We start from the raw sequence: 21,341 nt of genomic DNA on the forward strand, positions 1-21,341 counted from the left end.
ACAATCATTTTTCGGAGTGTTGCAGTTTCTATGATGAGCTCAGCAGATATGCAGTTCCACCACTGGGTGTTTGCTAACTGCTACTGCCACTATTGTGGAGGAGCCGAGTAGGGGAGGTGCTAGGTGGGAGCGCCAAGCTGGAGCTTTGGGTAAGTAGGCAGTGCATTGTATGATCAGGTGTTAAGACAAATCCAAATCACAGGAGATTCAAGGAGTCCTCAAACATGTATGAATAAATCAAGGCAGAACTCAGTTGAAGAACTGATGGATTCTGACAATGGAAAATAAATGTCACCTGTTTTCCCACGGGTTTGTTTTAGGTCAGTCACAATTATCAAAATTATTTCTATTTGCTAAATGACACAGGAGTGAGAGAATTTTTTATTACTGTCTTCAAAATCTGAAGTTTACATACATTTCCTCAGTATTTGGTAGCATTCCATTTGAACTGTATGACCTTGGTTTCGCCTTTTGGGTTTCCTTCCAGAAACTTCTCTCTCACAATAGTGTGGTTGGAATGAGTACTGGCCTTTTCCTTCTGACGGAACTGATTGAAGTCCGGCCCGCCTGACTCACACATGCCTTTTCAGATTTCCTCACAACTTCTCCATTGGATTAAGATCAGGACCACAACAAAACATTGACTCTGTTGTCCTCAAGCTGCTTTAAAACCACTTTGGCTGTGTGCTAAGGGTTATTGTCCATCTGGAAGACCAATCTACTTCCTGGCTGATGTCTTTAACTATTGCTTTAATATTTTTGCCATGTAATGTTCTTTCCTCATGATTCGATCTATTTTATGATGGAATCATAAAATTCGTACAGCAGCAAAACAACCCCACAACATGATGCTGCCACAACCATGCTTCACAGTTAGGACGGTACAGGCATCATCCTTTTTCCTCAAAATGTAACAGAGGTGCAAAAAACAGTCCAAAATGAAGATTTTTGTCCCCGTGTGGATTTGCAAACTGCAGTCTGGCTTTTTATGTTTCTGTTGTGTGACCTTCCAGCCCACGACATTTCACTGTGGATAATGACTCTTTGTCACCAATTTCAGCAGCATCTTCACAAGATCTTTGGCTTTTGTTCTGGGGTCATTCTGCACATTTTGGACCTGAACCTGTTCATTTCTGCCCGTTTCCTTCCTGAGCGGTGTGACAGTTGTAAATTCCCATTATGTCCATACTTGGATGAAATTGTTTAAAGAGTTGAATGCTGCACCTTAAAGCATTTGGAAATTATTTCCCAAGTTGAACCAAACTGGTGCTGCTCCTGATTCTCTTCCTGATATCTTGGCTGATTTTTTTTAGACATTCCCATCGAGTCCAACAAAAAAGCAGAAAGTTTCAGGTATGACCTTAAAACACATCCACAGCTGTCAGTTAACCTCTCAGATGTTACCGAAACCATGACATCGTCATCTGAGCTTTCACTAGTTATATATAGTAATCATTCTGAATTTAAACTTCTGCTTTTGAGGCCATTAATAGATAAATGTTTGACATATTCTGTCTCATTATTCTGGCATTTAATAATCAAAATTATTTTGGTAATTGACCTAAAACAAGAGACATTTGGTCTGGTTAACCTACAGACGGGGAGAAAGACAGACATAGACCCGAGTAAACTTTTGGTTTCAACAGTTGCTTCTCTTATCGTAAGCTAGAAGTTTACATATATTGCATAAAAAGAGAAATCATCTTAATTTTCTAACTATCTGATGTTAATCAGAGTGCTGTGGTCAGTAAGGTCCATCAGTAGAAAACTTATGAGTAACATATTTAGTTTGGAGAAATCTGATTGTTAGTTATATGACTCAAGAGGAACGAGACTGGAGTCAGCACCTCTTAGGGAGGGGGTAAATCCCTCACACTGATCATTTAGGGATTGGATGAAATTAATTAGACCAGGTTTAAGAATGAAGCATAACAATGTGCTACTATCTTAAACGGTTAATTTACGGGAATACATTCTCGGTGTCATTTCTGAATCTTTCCACGCTGGCTTTTCCTCTCTGTTTCCGTCTGCTAGCCCAGCCCCTGAGTGTAACTGCGCAGCGGATTGGGCCTCGTTCCGGCGTTACGACACACCCTCCCTCCGCAGCCGGGGCGCCGCCACCTGATGCTTGGCAGCCTAAACTTCAGTCCTGACAGAGAGCAGAGGAGCACAACGCTGCAGCTCTAGCTGTTTCCAAAGCATTCAGCTTCTGTCTGTGGGTTTCTGAGGCTGTTTATCCATGATAAGTACCATCCAGGGGAGGGAGAGGCGTTGACTTTGAGGTTCCGCCGCGGCTCGGAGGCAAACTCACTGGAAAGAGAGAAAGGAAGTTTCACTTAAGAGGGTAAGCGTTACTGTAATATGTCATCTAAGATTTGTAGAAATGTCGGAAGACATGTTTTTTTTTGGTTTTGTTTTTTCCCGAGCTGCAACTGAGACATGTTACCTGTTGGGAACCGACGGAACAAACTCACCCGTCCTGTTGCTCAGGTTTTTCGACTGGCTGTTTTCTTAGCGGTATTTAGAAACTCTAGCGCAGACGGGACTTCGACTAACAGCTGAGGCCAAATATACCGTCCATCCGCCGCCTCGGTTATATTTGGAGTGAGCGCGAGCGCCAAGGCTGCTGGTTGAAAAGATAAACATTTCCTGATTTACTCTGTCTTGTATCCAGCAGAGGAAAGCCAGACCGTGAAAAGAAACTTCCATGAAGGGATGGGTTTTCAAACGATTCTGTCGAGTTTTTTTTTTTCTTCCTGTATTACAGTGCTACAATGTTCTGTTCAGTACTGTACAGTCATATAAAGTAGACACGTCCTGATAAAGTGTCGCATGGCTACATAAAAAGCACTTTGTGAAAATAAGGTACTTTTTAATAGCAGGTGGGTGTATACTATTATTTTTAGCAGGTAAACTTGCTTTTCATACGCCCACACATTGTAGTATTCATATTCATTTTTTTTTAATTGTCGCGTTTTCATTAGCTGCTAGGAGAAAAGTGATGAGACGATAGACATTAAGAAAATATAAAAGAATTTGTGTAATCACGTGTTTCATTTGGTGATGGAGTTACTTAAATAATATTCTAATTATTGAATATGTATGTGGCGCAGTTGGTAGAGCTGTTGTCTTGCAGCAAGAAGGTTCTGGGTTCGAATCCCGGCCCGGGCTCTTTCTGCATGGAATTTGCATGTTCTCCCTGTGCATGCGTGGGTTTTCTCCGGTTTCCTCCCACAGACTGTCAGGTTAATTGGTCTGACTAAATTGTCCCTAGGTGTGTGTGCATGATTGTTTGTCCTGTGTGTCTTTGTGTTGCCCTTTGACAGACTGGTGACCTGTCCAAGGTGAACCCCGCCTCTTACCCTGAACGTTAGCTGGAGATAGGCACCAGCAACCCTCCCGACCCCACTAAGGGACAAGGGTGTTAGAAAATGGATGTATATTGTATCTGATGTCCATGTGATCCAAAAATAACTAAAAGAAACCTTAACTTTAAAAACAATTCAGTTGTTTTTAAAACCTGTTTTAGTTTAATGTAGTTTTCACAACACCTACTTCTAGCTTAATTTGACACATTTTACACCTGGAGCTGTTTGTTTTTCCTTGGATTGTTCTATCTACAGCAATATGTATCTGTGATTTTTGTGCATTATTTGTCACCATGTATTATTAAAAAACTAGAAATGCACTAAATTTTAAAAAGTCATACAATATCACAACAATTTGAATTTATTGCCGACAATATAACAATATTAACCGCAACAAATCCACATTTTTCTTTGTGCTTCCAGCAGTTTGTGTGACATTTATCATCTGGATGATTGCAACAATGTCAGGTGTGAATATACTCACAATTTACTGCACCAAATGGCTCAGAATCGCTTTTCAGTTCATAGAAAAATGGAAAAATAAAACTTAGTTGTTTTCAAAACAAAATATGCTCTCTCCATCACAATTTGGAATCCCTAAATGTCTTGTTGTTGAACAGACCTCAAGACAAAGTACAAAACAGTTTAAGTCAAGAGTCGGCAGCCTTTATAATCTATAACCAATTTTTCCCCTTTTCCCTACAAACAAAATGTGTTTAGAGCCGTAAATCTGAGTTAATCCCCTCTTTTTTATGTACACTTACTGTACAAATCCTTTTTATATTTTATAGTTAAAGAACAAAAATTTTTTTGATCAATTTTAGATTTCAAAACAACAATAATAAAGACATTTTCTTGAGTGAAACATTTCATATATATGAATATGAAAAATAAAAAAAGCATGTTGCTTGCAGCTAAATCACAAAATTAAGAACTGAACAAGCAAAGAAAAAAAATCATAACATCAGTGTTATAATATTGTGGGAAATTTATGCAAATATAGGATAAAAACATAGAAAATGGTGGAACGAGTTTTTGTCATTTGTTTTTATAATCTATACATTAAAGAAATTGTTGATGCCTTTGCCAAAATGACACTAACAGTCAAAATCTTTTTTTTATTTTTATTTTTTAGCAAAGTGATAAAATAAAAAGGAGCTATGGTGCAAAATCAACTTTTCACATCATGTTAGAATGTTATTCCCTCTCATCAGAAACAAATCTGGAGTGTTGCTTTGATTCTTTCATATATTTTACACCTCTACCTGAAGTACTAACATAAATGTCACCCAAAATTAAACAAAAGATATATTAGGCCTGAGAAGGTTTATGGGTCTATGTGAATCATAAATTGGTAAAACATTGATGGGGTGTAAGATCCGAAGACATGGCGAAAACTAAACAAAAGGGAAAGAAATCAGAGGACACGGGCTGTTCTCGCTGTTTGCCTACGGTGGAGGCAGATCCCAGTATTTGGAATGGAAATCAAATGTACTGTTGGAGAAGAATAACAACTTCTCCACACATACAAATGTTTTTCTTCTAATAGCTAACTTTGATTTGGAATCTGTAGATCAAATACACGGAAACTGTTTTTAAAAATGCAGTTATATAATTTTTTTATTTATGCTTTCAACATTTTGTAATTGCTTATCAATATTAAAAAGTATATTGGAAAAGACAAACCACTCAAGTTCAACACCTGAAGATGCTGTTTACAGCCCTAAAATAGCTCCAAATATGTGAAAGCCCAATCTGAACAGCGGATTTTTTTTTTTTTTTTTTTTTTTTTCCAGGTTAACACAGCAGAGACTTTAAAGTTGCTTTCGTAGGTTAAGGAACACTTATGAACTCAAAAGCCTGTAATGAACAATGATTAATCTGGGAGAATTAATCATTCTCCCAGATGGATTAATCTGGGAGAATCAATCTGGGATTGATTCTCCCAGAATCAGGCGTAAGTTAAAGTCCACAAAATCATAAATGTAGGTCGGAAAACTGCAGCAGCTGCAGGCTTGTTGTGTCAGGCTGTGAGGTCTGAGTCCAGCAGAGGGTTCCAGAGAAACCTGCTGTCAAGTCTAAACGTAACAAAATACTCCGCACAATCTGTTCCAGCACATTAGATTATCACTGGCCTCAAGTTGAATGTACCGCTCTGACGATGCAGTATCTTAGTTTTAAAGGGGCAGTATTACCAGGTGTTTTCCAGCTGTATGGAATTATTTCATAGCAGAATCAAGTAACTATGTTACCTTCAGTTGTTATAAAAAGGCTCTATATATCTACTATGACTTAAAATAAATCTGTTTGTTATTTAACGTGTTGAATTTGGGCTTCTGTCTCTTTAAAAATTCCTGCTCTTTCTGAAACTCAGCCTTCAGGAAGTCATCATAATGTCCCTCTTCTATTAAATCTTTAGCAGGTTTAATAAATAGCTGGTTTTTACAGGATTTCACTGAGAATCAGTTCGTATAAAGAGCTCAGCAGATGTTGTTTCACCAGGTGTTTGCTATTTGCTGCTGGCTAGTCTGAAGGAGCTGAGTGAGGGAGTCGTGAGAGGTGGAAGCTTGGAAACTGCAGCTCTGAGGAGGAGCTGTGTGATGAAGGCAGAGCTAGGTCCAACCAGGCGTTTTGCACAGCTGAATGGTTGCCATGAAGGTTAAAGGATTTCTCAAGCATACATGAAAGAATCAAAGCAACACTCCTGGTATGTTTTTGATTAGGGAATAACATAAAATGACTTAAAGGTCAAAATAGTTGATTTTGACCTTTTATTGATGCCACCCCTTTTAGTTAGTGTAACGATGGAGAACGATCTTTGGAGTTCAGATCTCCAGAAGACACAGTGAGTTTATCTCAGTCTGGACACACACGGCCTGGTGTTATCTGTATCTGAACCTCCTGAAATATTCATCCCCCTCACAGCTGAATTATTTACTGTTGCACTGACTTGGTGTCACCTCAACACAAATGTCGATGTGTTTGGATGTTTAACAGGAAATGCGACGGCGTTCTAGAAAGAAGAATGCAGTTCTGGGAGTTCTGCTTCTCATCACTGTCCTGTACTTCCTCTATCCATTCGATTTCCTGCTCACGGTGAGACCCCCCGAGCTAAATAAAAATGAGGTGAATCCTGTCCAACAGGAAACGACACCTGGAAATGTTTGAGTCTGCTCTGTTTTCCCCTCCAGATGTGGTTCCACGAAACAAGCAAACATTGGTCGATTGTGTCTTTCAGGGTTGGAATGGATCGGCTCCCAAGCAACTGAACTGGCAGGTGGAGAGGCTCGTCAGTAAGGAGTCCTGGGCGGAGCAGGGAGATTATCTGCCTCTCAATGTGACCTATCAGCTGCTGGCAGGAACGCCATCCACTCAGCAGAGTGAGTTCCACTCACAGTTGACTAGTAACTGGTTATATTTACTCAGTTACATTTAATTAAGTAAAATTATGGAGGAAAAAAATTTTCTTTTAGGAGTATTTTTTTTACTATGCTGTACTTTTTACTTTTACTTGAGCAATTTTATCATGTGTCACTTACTCTTTGAGTAAAATTCCTGGATCCTCTGCCCACTGAGAGTAATGCCACTGAATGAAGGACAAACTTGTTTTAATCAAAACTTCACCACACATGCGCAGACACACATCTGCAGTTCATATTAACGTTTTACAAGTTTCACATCAAAAGAATTTGATTTGGTTTCTTTTGCCTGATTTTTTTTAATGAATATGTTATTTACATGAATTATAACATAGGTCTTTAAATCCCAAAATTCCCACATAACATTGTTAATCTCAGTAAAAGGCAGTAATCCTGACCCAACAGTAAGGAAGAAACCGCTGCTGAGTGACTAAAAATTACTCAAAGTGTGAGCTGATGAGCCAAAGACTTTTGGAAAAACATTCACTGCAAAAACACAAAATCTTACCAAGTATTTTTTGGTCTAGTTTATAGTGAAAATATCTTCATTAACTTGAAGTAAGACAAAAGAAACTTATAAGAAATTTTTCTGCAAGATATAGGAGCTTATTTTTTAGACAATAATTCCTTAATATTGATAAAAAAGTATCAGTTCCACTATCAGATTATTCCACTTTTAACTGCACATTTTTTCCAAATAATCTATCAAAGGAATTAGTACTTTTAAAAAAAATAAATATTAAGAAATTATTGATTTAAAATAAGCTCCTATATCTTGTTGAAAAGTAACTTATAAGTTAGTTTTGTCTTATTTCCATTGTACTGAGATTTCTGCACTATGAACTAGACCAGAAATACTTGGTAAGATTTTGTGTTGTTGTGTCTTGTGGACTGATGAGACAAAAGCTGAAGTTTGGAAGGTGTGTCCTCCTTGCATCAGGTGAAAAACTAACACTTTTAGCACTTTTAGTGATGATTGTGGGCTGATTTACTGATTCAGGACCCGGCTCTGTTGATTGAACCATGAATTCATGTCTCGTAAAATGACCATCGGTCAGTTCGTGACCTAAAGCTCAGTCATTTATGTAGCAGGACGAAGATGANACAAACCACCAAGCTCACCTCTGGACAGCTCAGAAAAACCAAAACTAAAGGAAAGTTTTAGAGTGGCCTGGGAAAAGCCAAGGGTTAAATCTGATTGAAATGCTGTGACGTGACTTCAAATAGGCCGTCCATGTCCGAAAACCCTGCAATGGGAACAATTCTGCGAGGAAGAATGGACCACAATTGCTCCACAGTGACGTTACCACAAACACTTGATGCCAGTTGTTGCTGCCATACGGCTAGGTCGGTTTGATTGGCTCTTCTCTTTTAAAACATAACATTTTTATTAATTTCGTATTGATTAAAAAAAAAATCAACAATCAAATTTAGTTGTTTTTGAACAATTAAATGAACTCTAAATGACACCATTAATGAAGTGACTGTTCTGGCCCTCTTTAAACCTCACTAAAACTCTGACATTGTAACCCTTATCGTATAAAAACCCGTCAGCGTCCCTCACCCTCCTCTTATCTGTAGCAACACACTTTGTAAAAAAAAAAAAAAACCCTGTAAAGCAGATTACAGTCTGCCTCTATCCATCAACTAATGCCTTTAAAAACACTCCATCATTAAAACTGCATGAAATAAAGCGGCAAATTAATTTATCTGTTATTTTCCAATTTAACTACAGTAGTGGTCATTGTAAGTGTAACAATAATTTGAGGAGTTGTGTGTTTTCTTAAAAGCAAAAGATCAACATTTGTTGGGTTCAGAATATTAGATTATAAAAAGAATTGCCTCATAAACTCCTCCATCCAAAAATATGTTTATGAAACATATTTTATTTGTCTGCCTTGGAATGTATTCAATAAGTTTTAATATTGCCACAGACCATTTATTTCACTAACTCTAGCCTTCATTTATGTTTATAATGAGTTTCTGCTAACAGTTAATGAAAAGAATATTTAGAATTACATCAGTCATTGCATTTTAATAGAGAAATATGAACTTAATGAAAACGATGTTTAAAGCTGCAGCTGTCTCCATGTCGTGACATCATGTCATGAGACGGATAATCTGAAAAGATCGATCACCCCCAACTCCTCCCTGAGCTGCTGTTGTGCATTTAAAGAAATGCACAACTACCAACCAAAAACAACCAATTGGAGTCAGTAGGAGGGGCTTAGCGCTGTCAGTCATCCTCATGTACTCACTGCTCAATGAATTAATGGTGGAGAAACGACGTCCAGTCACAGGAAAACAGTTTATTCTCCATCATCTATGGCCATGCTAACTAGCAAAGAGCTAGTTTGCTCTTTGCTCGCCTGTAGCAAAGAGCAGAGGATGTCTATTTTTTCTCTTTTTTTCCCCCACAGATTATCTACCTCACACCATATTATCACGACAAGTTCTAACAAATGTGTAAAAAAAAAAAAACAAAAACAAAAAAAAAACATTAATATTTAATAAAGGTTGTTACTTTCAAAAAGTACTTTTCAGGCCTCATGTTCTAAGTTATTAATATGACTGTATGTAAATTTTAATTCCTGTTTGGATACATTTCAGAGTTCCTAACCATCGGCATGTCGTCAGTCAAGCGGAAGAAGGGCAGCTACCTGGTTCCCACGCTGCAGTCGCTCTTCTCCCAGTCGTCTCCTGAAGAGCGCTCCTCCATGGTGGTGGTGGTGCTGATCGCAGACTTCAACGTTCGCTGGGTAACCAGTACCGTCAGGGAAATCAACTCAACGTTTGCCTCTGAGCTGGACCGAGGCCAGCTTTTAGTCATCCACGTGTCGCAGAAGTGGTACCCTCCTCTGACAGGTGCAGCATGATGAGTTCCAGCCATGCAAGAAGCTTGAGTAATGTTCTTGCCGGTGGTTTATTCATGCAAATCTCTCTGCTTCTTCCTGAAGGCTTGAAGAGGAACTACAACGACGCTCCCGACCGGGTGTCGTTCCGCTCCAAGCAGAATGTGGATTACTCCTTCCTGATCCACTACAGTGCAGGTCTGGGGCAGTACTACCTCCAGCTGGAAGATGACGTCTTTTCAGCACAGAATTTTCTCACAACTATTCGGAAGCACATTGAGGAGCAAAACGCAAAAAAGGGCAGGTGGGCAATGTTGGAGTTTTCAGCCCTTGGTTACATTGGGAAACTCTATAAGTCCGCCGACCTTCCTCTTCTGGCCCGCTTCCTTTTTCTCTTTTACCAAGAAATGCCTTGTGACTGGCTGATGTCTCATTTCCGACAGCTGATGACCCAAAGAGAGACCATCCTCTTTAAACCCTCGCTGTTCCAACACATGGGCACTTTTTCGTCATTCCAGGGAATATACAACAAGCTAAAGGATAAGAACTTTGAAGAGGGGCTATACACCAATCCCTCAGCTGAAGTGTATTCAAACATTTCCACCTACCAGAAGTACTTCCCCAAACTGGCCTGGGATCCCGGGGAGGGCTTCTTCTGGGGGCGCTCTCCAGAAAGAGGAGATTATTTGACGGTGGTGTTCCTGGAGCCTGTGGTGGTGACAGGGATACTGGTGGAAACGGGATCAGGAGGAAAGGACCTCCTGGACTCCGGTCAGGTGGAGCTAGGCCAAGACGTATTCACTGCAGCAATGAAGAGCTGTAAAACCTTCCAGTCACTGGGAGCTTTTATGAATGGAAAATTTGAGATGCGAGAGGTAGACAAACTGCACAGCTCTGCTTCTTCGTGTCTGAGGATATCGGTGACCGCCGGGCAGAAAGACTGGGTGATCATTCGGAAAATAAGAATCACAACGAAGTCCAGCGCATCCTGACGCCAAATGTAGCTGGTTTGTCTGTCTTTCAGCCTGACTAACATTTGGCTTTCCAGTTGGAGTAAGGCATCCAACTGGATATACTGGTGGTGGTGACGGGAAGTTGGGGTGTATGGTGCTAAACTGTTTCTGTTATGAAACATTGACCATACCTCAGTGGAGCTGCTTCCAACCTGGAGATGTTTGACCAAAGCAAATGATGTACAGAAATTAAACAGCCATAGTAAATAATAAACTAAATCCATTTGGTCTTTTTGTTTCTTACTGTAAGAATCTGCAGCATTTTTTTATGCTCCATTTTTCTCTAGACTATTGTATTTGTACCTTTTTTCTTAAAGTATAAATCATTTTTTGCAAATGTTTTCTTGCATCACATTTTCTAGAAGGAAACCTGTGCTACCTCACAGATCAAATGTGTCATTTTCTTGGACCAAAGCTTGTGTACTTCAGTCTTTAATTATATGTAAAACCCTCAGATCTATCTGTAATATCTATCAGAGTAGCTGCGTTTCCATTGACTATATGATTGCGCAATTTGACGTATCGAAAATAAATTTGCTGCTTCAAAAATACAGGTTTATTACCAAGAAGTTTGGCAATAAACCAAACTTTTTGGTTAATAGAAAATATTTTCTATTGGTTTATTTTGCAATAAACCAATAGAAAACCTTTTTTTTGGCATCACACAACTCACTTGATCAATAAATGGATATCACCATTGGTACAAACTGCAAAGAAGAATACAGGAAGTAGTAGAAGGATAATGCAGTGCTCATGTGTAATTTTAGTTGCGTTTCTTATTTAGTAGAAACACCGCAATTGTGAAATTGTTTTTTTTTGGGTTTTTTTTCCTCCAGACAAATCAATTGTTATCCTTTATCTGAAAACTGTTTCAAGGTAAAAGATGTGAGATTTGTTGTCTGACCAAAGCTGTTATTTATGCAAAGGTGTGAGTTTGTCACACAACAAAAACTGATGCTAAATGTCCTGACACCCAAAACCATTAGAATTATGCACCAACTGGTTACTGGTTCAAAGGTTTACTGATAAAGGTTTTTGACTTTTATTATAATTATTTCCACTTCCACGGCTGTGTTCAAAATAATATTGTTCTAGTCCAATAAATCAAACCATTTTTGGCAGAAATGGTTTCTATGTGGGAAATGATTTACCAGCATTAGAGTAATTGGAATCCAGCAGTCGTGGCATGGAGACTGTAGATATTTTAACTGAAAAGTATTCCTCCTGAAAATCTGGGTAAAATGACTTGTTTCAGACACTGATCAGAAGAACAGCTTAGGATACTGATTATAAAGATAGTGAGGGGAAAACATATGAAGTTCAGAAAATGGCCAGTTGCTCAACTAAAATGACCTCAGATTCTATAAAACTGAAACCAATACGAGAAAGATTTGGAGGAAAATAGAAAACTACATTTTTGATATATTAAAGCATAGTCTAAACAGCCAATGATGATGAAGAGGGTCTAGAATTACGTGTTAGGTCTGTAACATTTAGATAATTTCTATGTGAAGCTAGTCTGGCCATTGCTTTCCTATGCAATTCCCCTCTATTCTCATCTCCCTTCCATTCTCTGTCAGGGATTTCTCCTATTGAACTCGATTTCTCAGGATTTATGTCATCTAGGCCAATCAGCAAACAAAAGGAGGAGTTGTGAACATTTTTTTTAACTTTAATCTGCTTGTGGTTGTCGTTTTGTAAAGGGGGTGGAAGAAGTGAACAAAGCCATTCAGTCAGAGTTGACCTCTCTTCCAAATATTGAACAGTTAAAAGGGCATCAAGAGGAATGTTTAAGACATTAAACATTAAACCCTACTCTACACAGTGTCTGGCAAAAGTTTGCTGATTTTCCAGTTGGCTCAGTTAATTTCTGGTAAGCTTCATAGCGTTTCTTCTTCACAATTGAGCCAGTACATTTCATACAGTATGCCACCGCCAAACTTTAACGATTTAGTAAAATCAGTTCCAATCATTTAAAACTTCAACAAAAAACACAACTCCAGCAAGAAATCGTTCCTTTGTAGCCGAGGGTCCAGACCCTCTGTCCGAAGCAAAGCGTAGAAGAAGGGGCTGCTTTTTATCAGGCTAAAGTGAAGCAAGAACCTCTCTCCAAGTCCCACTGTGGTAGATGCTTACAAATAAAAGTGTAACAATGTAGTTAATAAAAAGCTAATAATAAGTTACTTACAACGAAGACCACTTGTTAGGCTAGGTCAGAGGTGACAGGAGTGGCAGTGTGGGGAGCGGCTACAAAGAAACAATTGCTTGCTGGAGGCGTGGTCTTTGTTGAAGTTTTAAATGATTGGAACTGATTTTACTAAATCGTTAAAATGGTTACAGGCATTGAGGGAAATGTACAACGAGATGTAGAAGAGGTTGAGAAGTACAGACAAGATGCCTTAGAGGTGGGTCTTTAAGAGTTCCTTCAAAGTAGCCGGGGTCAGCACTGTTCTAGCATGGCTCTGTAGATCATTGCATCATCTTGAAACGACACATGAAAACAATCTGAAATGTCTGTAACCGGCGTGGGGACTGCTGGCCAACATTCCTTTGACAAATAGAGTGACCGAGTTGTGACAATCCTTGGTGACATCTTTCAAGTAGATGGGAGAAGTTCCATTAAACAGTTTGTCTGTGACTTAAATTTAATTTGAAATTACATGCAGAGAAGGTTATGATTTGTGAAAGAGCACACTGACTGGCCAGAACACTGCAACAACACAAAAGCTTACCAAGTAGTTTTGGTTTAGTTTCTAGTGTAAATATCTCAGAACACTTAGAGTACGAAAAGCAACTTTTCAAGAAAATACTGAAGCTGGTTTTAAGTAGATAATTCCTTAATATTGATGAAAAAGTTCTAGTTCCACTAGCAGATTATTTTACTTATAACACATTTTCCCTATGATTTGAATAAAGTCTAGATGAAAGCACATCAGCCTAAGATGCTAACATCAGCTTGTCATACTTGTGTTCCTGTGTCAAGAGTAGAAAAGTAAAAAGGGATAACATTTGGTGCAATAAGCACTTTAAAACTACATTTATATTTTTTGGTTATATGTTTTCTATTTTTTCTGTTTCAAAATCAAATAATTACTTTAGAAAGAGCTGTTTTTTTTCTTTTAATGTTTCCTGTTTTATATAAAACCATATTATATCTCCATTTACTGAAGGTTATATCCGCGCGTGTATGTGTGGCAGTCAGTTAAAATTGTTTTCAAAAGTGTGAAAGAACAGAAGAACTCCTAAGGCTAATCCCTAATCTGGCATGAGCAGAAATAAATTTTACTCAAGTATTTATTTGGTTAAAACTGCCGACATTTACATTTATAAGTCAATAACACAATATAAACATGTTTTTGCTCTGATGTAGGTTAAAAAAAAAATAGGACAAAATCTCAGAAAGAGGGAGTCCATCAGTCGCAGCAGTTAATCTGATAATCCCTGCCTTGTCCTGTGAACATTTACAGTACACACCAGGTACAAAATGGCCTTTGGCTCATCCAGCTGTTATTATTGCAGCTCTCCATTAACATCATTTCAACATGCTAATCCCTTTCCTTTGAGCAACTATAATACCTTTTGTTTCCTCACTATGAAACCAGCTTAAGTGAATTGAAAATAGAAGTATGCATGGTGCAAAAAATAATAATATTATGAAGTCATCTTAACTCTTTAACTGGCACGATGACACCGGCGTCCTGATGGACCCATTGACTTACATGCAAGCATTTTGAGGGTGACAGCTAAGGGGTTTTAACATGTTAACCTAAATTCCACAGCAGCTTATTTACATTTATATAAACATCTTTGATCAAAATGTAAGTCTTTTGATCAAAATTGAAACTGACATGCATATCTGCCAGAGATATGCATGGTGGATGAGCTGGAGGAGAGAACAATCCCTTTTTCTTCTGTGGCGTTCAGTGACGCTGGAACTCATAACACTGATCAGCTGACAGAACAATGAGACACACAGAGCTGGGACGGTGGCTTCTATCCAAATCATGCAAGTCTGTTAAACATGTTTCATTTGCTTCAAATGTGTTTGTTACTAGTAACATTGTTGAACAGCTTCTGTTATCTTTATTTTATTTTTTTTTACCTTTTTCTCAGATATTTAAACTTAAAGGAATAGTTCAAATTATTCTAGCTAGCGCCACTGTGGTCTGGGGGCTGATCCTCTTGCGTTTCCGTGGGGACTGATCTGTGGGGCCAAGGCTTGGCTGGAGACCCAGGCTTTGGGGGAGGAGCTTCAGATAGGCGGTGCTTTGTATGAGCAAGCAGTTAGGCACAACTGAATGGTTGCCAGGGGAGATTCGAGATTCGAGGATTTCATAATCATCCATGAAAGAACCAAAGAACATGCCAGGTACGTTGTTGATGAGGGAATAACATTATAATATGATGTAAAACCCAAAACATGATTTTTTATAGTGCCCCCCTTTAAAGTGACAGTTCAGATTATTTAGAAACCATCAAACATTTGTTGAAGGTTGCATTTAGATATTAGGTTCCAAAAATGTATTAATAATCACACTTTATTTGAAAAAAAGAGAGAGAGAGAAACTCTGCAAACAGATTAAGTCAGGTACAGTATCATTACATATTCCCAAAAGTATTGGACTCCAAATGCCCCAATAGTCTGCAATAAGTTGTACTCTGACTCCCTGAATGCCATGTTTCGAATGTTACTCTTTATTCATTACAGTTGTCGCGCCGTACCTTATGATTCTGTGTGGCGTTCCCAATATGGACTCTGGTATCTCCTGGGTTTCACTGCCAGCTCTACTTATCAAAGCCTGACTCTCTTCAGTTGCACTTATTGGCTTATCCTTCTGTGTGGCTTGGAGGTTTTGTTGAGCAGCAGATCCAGTCTCATGTCTCTGTGAGCCCTGGCTCCCAGCAATGGAGCGGCTCTGAGACTCCGACGGGATTTCAGCTTCTTTAGACGGGTCAGCAGCAGGCGGGGGTTCGTCCTCGCTGGTCTGAAAGAGCGTTTATTGTATATTATTATTAAAAAACAATGACTTGTCAAAGTTAAAAAACCACAATGGAAGAAGATACCAAAAAGGGTGAAACAACAAACAAAACAATTAAAGATAAGAAATTCTTCTGGTTTCTCAGTTTTACAGTTTCACTGATGCTCTTATTTGCTCAGGTATGAGAATTAATAAAATACAGTGTTTGTTACTGGCTTTTATCCGAAAAAAAGGATAAAAGCCAGTAGAAAAATTATTGCATTTTGCAGTCATTTTTTACAGTGTATTTTCTATATTTACATATTTTTTCCAGGTTCATTATATACATAGTTTCTCGAGTAATCATTTTATGTATATTTTTTTAATTGCCGTCTGGGAGAAGACTTCAGCATAGGAGCAGAGTCTGTGTTAACCTTTATGGTCCGTTCAGTTTGACCAAGATCCCAGGTGGAAATACGAGGAGGAGGAATGTCCTGATGTTGGAATTCTGACAGGGAAATTTGGAGATTGTTGAGCAGCTATTTACTGTACAATCTATTTATAACCATTAATTTTTGAAGGCACAACATAGAAACAAATACATTGTTATCAGGTTGTATTCCTACTAGTGTTTATATTCAAAGCAGCCAGTCACACAGGTTTGCTGACATGGAAGTAAAACAGGTTCAGTTCTGGCATAACAGTCTGAATGACTTTCCCAGAAAAATAATTTGCATTATTATCATTGTTAGCAGTAGCAGTTAGCTTGATAAGCAGCCAGAACAATAGCCTAAATGTAGACAACTGTATCTGCCATGGACTGGCGACCTGTCCAGGGTGTACTGTTGTTTCTGTCTTTGTCATGTTCCGGGGATGGAGATTCAAATTCAATTCACGTTCTTCAGATCATTCAAAATTTGTGTCAAACATTTTAGTTGGTCTTCAGCAAAAAAAAAAAAGAAAAATGCATTTGTCCTGCTTTTGCTTTGCAGATATTTACAAAAGTTTAAAGGTCAAAAGATCGACCTCCATCCCCACATGACCCAAATCAACTGAAATTGGTGTCTGTTGTTTGCAATGTTTGTGTAGAAAACTTTTTTGTTTGTGTGTCTTTTTAAAGATATTGATAAAAAAAGAAAGTTTCCAGAGTTCACCAGGGATCAAGCCCAAATGGTTTAATTTTTAACTTACATTTTAGTGGTTTATTTATATGGGATTCAGGGGAGGAATCTAAAGTATCACCAGAAGACACCGCATTTAGCACTTCACATCTTATAATGGTATTAATTTCCCAAAGGAAAAAGCGAAGTTGTTTATTCCCAAAGCTCTCCAAGGTGACTTAATTACTCTACTGGGGCTCCTGTTACTTGGAAAGAGAAATAAAGAGAGCCTATTGTGATTCGCTTTTCTCTCAGTTAAAATGTGCACAATCTGCTTCTACAGAAGATACATTAGAAATGTATCTCCTTCAAGTCATTACTGAAGAAACGTCTTCAAAATGTTTTGCTGATGTCGATGGCCTGTTATTTAGACAAACAGAAAGCAGTTTTTTAAAAAGGAAATTTAGGCCTGGAGATGTCCAGTTGTGAAAATAAATTAGGGTACCACATGAGATCTGAGGTTTTTTTAAGATTAGAAAACACAGATTTTTGTTTATATATTTTTAAAAAAGAAAGACGATTAAAGTAAGAAACTGAAACAAAAAAAAACCTTGACTGCACATGATTAGAACACTGTTATAGGCCTTTTTTGTTTAAACACGCATTTATTTTTAAAGTAGAACAAGTAGAGAACAAAACAACCAATCCAGTTTCTCAGAACACAAGGGAAAATTAAGAAGAGTATATCCATTAATCAACTCTAGTTATTTAACTTTTATAAAGCAGTACCAATACAAATGCCCTGGATGTTCAAAAAGTTTATTTTTTACAATTTCACTTATCTCTTCAGCTACACACTCCCAAAACTTGGATATGCAGCAGCATTCCCAAAAAGACAATTTTTATCTTTCAATGGGCCTTCGATGGTCAAAGACATCAGAGAGCCTTTCCTTAATTCTGAGTGAAAATATCATCAATTTGAGAAGCTTTGACTCAGATTTCTGACCCCTTCATATATGTGTGACATATACCGGGTTTTCCAAAAATATTTTCTGTGTTTTGCAGTCTGGTTTGGGGAGACTTAATTAAAACAACCTCACCTTTTTACTGCATCAGCCCATGCAAGGCTTGCAACTATGAGGAGGTTTGCAGAGAGCACTTAGCTGTGACCGGCCCTTTATGAAATGAGCCGCGCAAGACTCATTCAAAGGACGCAATGCAAATATTTGCAGCAGCAGGAGACGGTAGTAAAAGACAAATCTACTGCAACACAGATGGGACTGTTTACATTACTAACCGCCGTGAAATTCAGGCCCACAAGCATTTTTTTTCTTTTTTTCTTTTGAGAATCCCAATCAATAGTTATGTTTCCATCCAAATGTGGCTTAAGTTGTTGTGGAAAACCCTGCAGTCTGTGATCCCCTAGCTGACAGGGTGAACACCAAGTCCTTTCAAAATCTCTGACGACTATAAAAGTTGTCTACTGTACCTCAGAACTCAGCTCAAATGTATCCCAGTTACTCTCCAATTACTGTGTACAGTATTGTCACGAACAGAAGAGAGAGAACATCTACACTATACTCCCCAGGGCAGTTTCGGAACCATTCAGACCTGAATTGGGACCGAAACGCCTCATGTTGCTTGGGTTGGTAAACGCCTCCGAGGTGAGAACAACCTAAATGACTCACAGTCACAACAAAAGGATCAGTGACTCATGGTAAAAACCGTCTACCGGCAGAACTTGACCGGTTAGAATTTTTACTTCCTGCAAGTTACATAATCTGGGTCAAACTGGGGGTTAAAAACCTTTTGAATGAAAGGTGAAACATCTACCAGGAAAAGACAAAAAGCCCCATTATTAAGGCACCTGGGACCACCGAGCCCTGGACGTACATAAAGAAATCTTAAACATGAAAACTGCTATAATCCATCAATTTGTTATTGTTGAGTATTTTTATGGATTTCTAATTGATTTTTGTAATAATTAGACCAACCAGATCTCCCATATGTAGCTTCTCATGGTCAGAAATAAAAAAGTCAATCTAAAGTTGTACCAAATTAGCTTAAAAAACCGTCTGGTGCCGATGGTATAAGGAGTTTGTTGTGTAATACTTATTACAGGACATCTTTTCACATTGATGTAATTTGGAGGAATACAGATAAAAACAGCTTTGATTTGATTGATAAAATAATTGAATATTTAAACGCATAATTGTAATTGTGAAAGTTGTATTTATTTGGCTAGAGAGCCACATATAAACTTATGGTGGGCTGGATTTTGCCCCTGAGCCTTGAGTTTGACACATGTGCTCTAAATGCTCCACCTAGCTAACATTCAGTCCATGTGAGATGACATGAGGGTAGCTTTAGACACTAACTGGAGTTTAATAACCATTAAATATCATTTAAAACACAGTCTGAAATAATCTTTTGTAGTTTTTCCATCTTAGCAAATCAGGACTTAGTTATTGCCTTTAATTTGGAATAGTGGATTCGTCTTGTGGTCTGGAATATTGGAAAAAAAATGTATTTCAGTCTCTTATGGTGGTAAGTTATGCCACTTACTATCAGGAAGGAAAAAAAATGATATTCACAGATAAGTGTGCTGATGTTCAGACAGCACTATGTTACTCCTGCCATAAAATTACAGATTTGTTGGATTAATGCACTCCCACACGCCAGTTCCAGTGTGACCTCAACAGAGGTTTATACAATGTAGAATTTATGACATGCTGTTTAAATTGTTAAGCAATCCCAGGGACTACTAGCTAACAAGAGGGAATTTTGTGTCCATATAATGATTTATGTACTCTGTTTTTCTTTTAAATAAAAAGGAAAAAAATTGTGTTTGGAAGCACTTTGCTGTTTGATTATTACTCTCCCCTTATATGGCCTTATATAAGGCCATATAAGTGTCCTTTTAAGGCCACTTCCTTAGCTATATAAGGACAGCTATTATAAATTGCATAGTCATCATATAGCCACATTTAATTAGCTTATAAGCAATGTTTGTACACGTGAGGCAGCAATACGTCCACTTATTTAGAACAATAATAGATACAGAACGTTCAACGATGCAATAGACTATGAGGTTACCAGGCAACAACATGAACTGTGGTAAGAGGACGTTGATGGAAGATAACCTGCTGAAGGTGAAAGTCCACCAGTAGAAGCAAGATAGAAGTTGTGTGTTTGAAAGTGAGTCTGAAAGAAGCCTGAAGGCCTCGGTTTGTGACACGGTGGAGGTAAAAGGTTCCAGACCAGGAAGCAGAACACACCTCTCTGCACTTTGCCTACTGTTAACCACTCCTTACCCCTCTGACACAGTGTCTTGCCCACGACCAAACTAAATAGATTAAAAACAAATTTAAAAGCAACAAATTATGAACACCTCATGAAAATACATTTTGAAAAAAAAAAAAAAGTTTAACACAGCACATAAAATTGACTTTGGTTTAACTTGATTTATGAGAATCAGACTGATTGATTTTGGCTGCACCAAAATTATTAGTAAATTGTTAAAATTTCCACATTCCTCAAAACGCTGGATGAGGAAAGCATAGCAATCAGGATGTGCAAAGGGTTGGAGTGACGTTAGCGACAAGATGGAGGCAGATAATCTGTTGTGGAGATCCTTCAGTAAGGGAGCTCAAAGAAGGAGGTGAACGTATCAAACTGTTTGTGTGGACCTGACCTTCTTCCCAACATCTGTGTTCCTGCTGCCTCTGCCTGATTGGGATTTTCCCTCCTCTGGTGGGCAGATTCCCCACAACTTGAGTCTCCTAAGACCGTCCTTTGAACGGGCAGTTGGGTCGATGTGGTTGGCTGGGATACGAGTCGGTAAATCCCAAGTGCCCTTAAAATCTGGCCAGGTTATGCCTTTCTGTAAACCGCATTAGAGACATGCAGAATGCTCCAATCAGAGAATGCCTCAAACAAAAACATTACAAGTAAGTAGTTTAGTGCGCAGACCTTCACCCCTGGGAGCAGATGACCCCTGCTGTTCACAATGAAGGAGGTGTGACCCACGTGTGCACTGGGTCGCTGCAAACAAGGAAACCCACAATATCATCAACTTTCTTTCTTTATTTCTTTCTTTCTTTCTTTCTTTCTTTCTTTCTTTCTTTCTTATTTATTTATTTGCCAAAATCACTTTCGGCGAAATAAATAAATGAATAAATAAATAAATAAAAATCACCACCTCGTTTTTGCCAAAAGATGATTTCGTGGATAAACAAACAAACAAACAAACAAACAAGCAAACAAACAAACAAAAAAAAAAAATTAGGAAAAGATGACTTATGCCTTTATTTTAGTATGGCGACGATATTTACAGATAATCATAGCAGGAACAAGCTGTTAATTTCCATAACTACCTCTTTAAAGTCTTTAGACGGACACCAGTTCAGAAGCCTCTTGGATCCGAAGGTGCCCTCGTACTTTTATTGAAAAAAAAAATACATTACTAAGTTAGAAAAACAACATGTAATTTCTTGCCATTTTCACGAAGTGAGTTTACCTGGTTGGCTGAGAAATTGGAAGACATTGCTGCATCTGCTACCTTCCGAATCTGTTATGCTGTTGACTGGTCGCTTAGCAACTCTGTTAATCTGAATGCTGCTGAAAAAAAA

The 21,341-nt window shown here is 38.3% G+C and overlaps 2 protein-coding genes across 4 annotated transcripts; one reads left to right on the forward strand and one right to left on the reverse strand.

Annotated features, from left to right (window-relative positions):
• The first annotated feature begins 81 nt into the window (after nucleotides 1-81).
• Nucleotides 82-11,770, forward strand: LOC106955720 (alpha-1,3-mannosyl-glycoprotein 4-beta-N-acetylglucosaminyltransferase C). Of its 2 annotated transcripts, XM_015046047.1 has the most exons (6): nucleotides 82-149; nucleotides 2,035-2,344; nucleotides 6,366-6,464; nucleotides 6,607-6,748; nucleotides 9,398-9,652; nucleotides 9,745-11,770. In XM_015046047.1, exons 3-6 carry the CDS (start codon nucleotides 6,369-6,371, stop codon nucleotides 10,629-10,631), a joined length of 1,380 nt encoding a protein of 459 aa, XP_014901533.1. In that variant the 5' UTR covers nucleotides 82-149; nucleotides 2,035-2,344; nucleotides 6,366-6,368; the 3' UTR covers nucleotides 10,632-11,770. The 2 variants fall into 2 exon arrangements, with proteins under 2 accessions (XP_014901533.1, XP_014901535.1); XM_015046049.1 differs by lacking the exon at nucleotides 82-149 and having other exon boundaries at nucleotides 1,886-2,344.
• Nucleotides 11,771-15,172: 3,402 nt separating this feature from the next.
• Nucleotides 15,173-21,341, reverse strand: cfap126 (cilia and flagella associated protein 126). Of its 2 annotated transcripts, XM_015046027.1 has the most exons (5): nucleotides 21,230-21,341; nucleotides 21,087-21,149; nucleotides 20,683-20,754; nucleotides 20,405-20,593; nucleotides 15,173-15,637 (listed from the first exon to the last, which is right to left on the reverse strand). In XM_015046027.1, exons 1-5 carry the CDS (start codon nucleotides 21,254-21,256, stop codon nucleotides 15,341-15,343), a joined length of 648 nt encoding a protein of 215 aa, XP_014901513.1. In that variant the 5' UTR covers nucleotides 21,257-21,341; the 3' UTR covers nucleotides 15,173-15,340. The 2 variants fall into 2 exon arrangements, with proteins under 2 accessions (XP_014901513.1, XP_014901514.1); XM_015046028.1 differs by lacking the exon at nucleotides 21,087-21,149 and having other exon boundaries at nucleotides 21,230-21,320.

This window comes from Poecilia latipinna, unplaced genomic scaffold, assembly GCF_001443285.1.
Source record: "Poecilia latipinna isolate Pla-1442-1.1 unplaced genomic scaffold, P_latipinna-1.0 Scaffold762, whole genome shotgun sequence".
In the NCBI taxonomy this organism is placed as follows: domain Eukaryota; kingdom Metazoa; phylum Chordata; class Actinopteri; order Cyprinodontiformes; family Poeciliidae; genus Poecilia; species Poecilia latipinna.

Excerpts from the sequence above, each read along its gene's own strand:
- LOC106955720 (XM_015046047.1), top strand. The coding sequence starts at position 6,369 with ATGCGACGGCGTTCTAGAAAGAAGAATGCAGTTCTGGGAGTTCTGCTT. Across the intron at positions 6,465-6,606 it reads CATTCGATTTCCTGCTCACG|GGTTGGAATGGATCGGCTCC; the intron begins GTGAGACCCCCC and ends TGTGTCTTTCAG. Across the intron at positions 9,653-9,744 it reads GTGGTACCCTCCTCTGACAG|GCTTGAAGAGGAACTACAAC; the intron begins GTGCAGCATGAT and ends TTCTTCCTGAAG.
- cfap126 (XM_015046027.1), bottom strand. The coding sequence starts at position 21,256 with ATGTCTTCCAATTTCTCAGCCAACCAG. Across the intron at positions 20,755-21,086 it reads CGTCTAAAGACTTTAAAGAG|CGACCCAGTGCACACGTGGG; the intron begins GTAGTTATGGAA and ends CCTTGTTTGCAG. Across the intron at positions 20,594-20,682 it reads ATCTGCTCCCAGGGGTGAAG|AAAGGCATAACCTGGCCAGA; the intron begins GTCTGCGCACTA and ends TGCGGTTTACAG.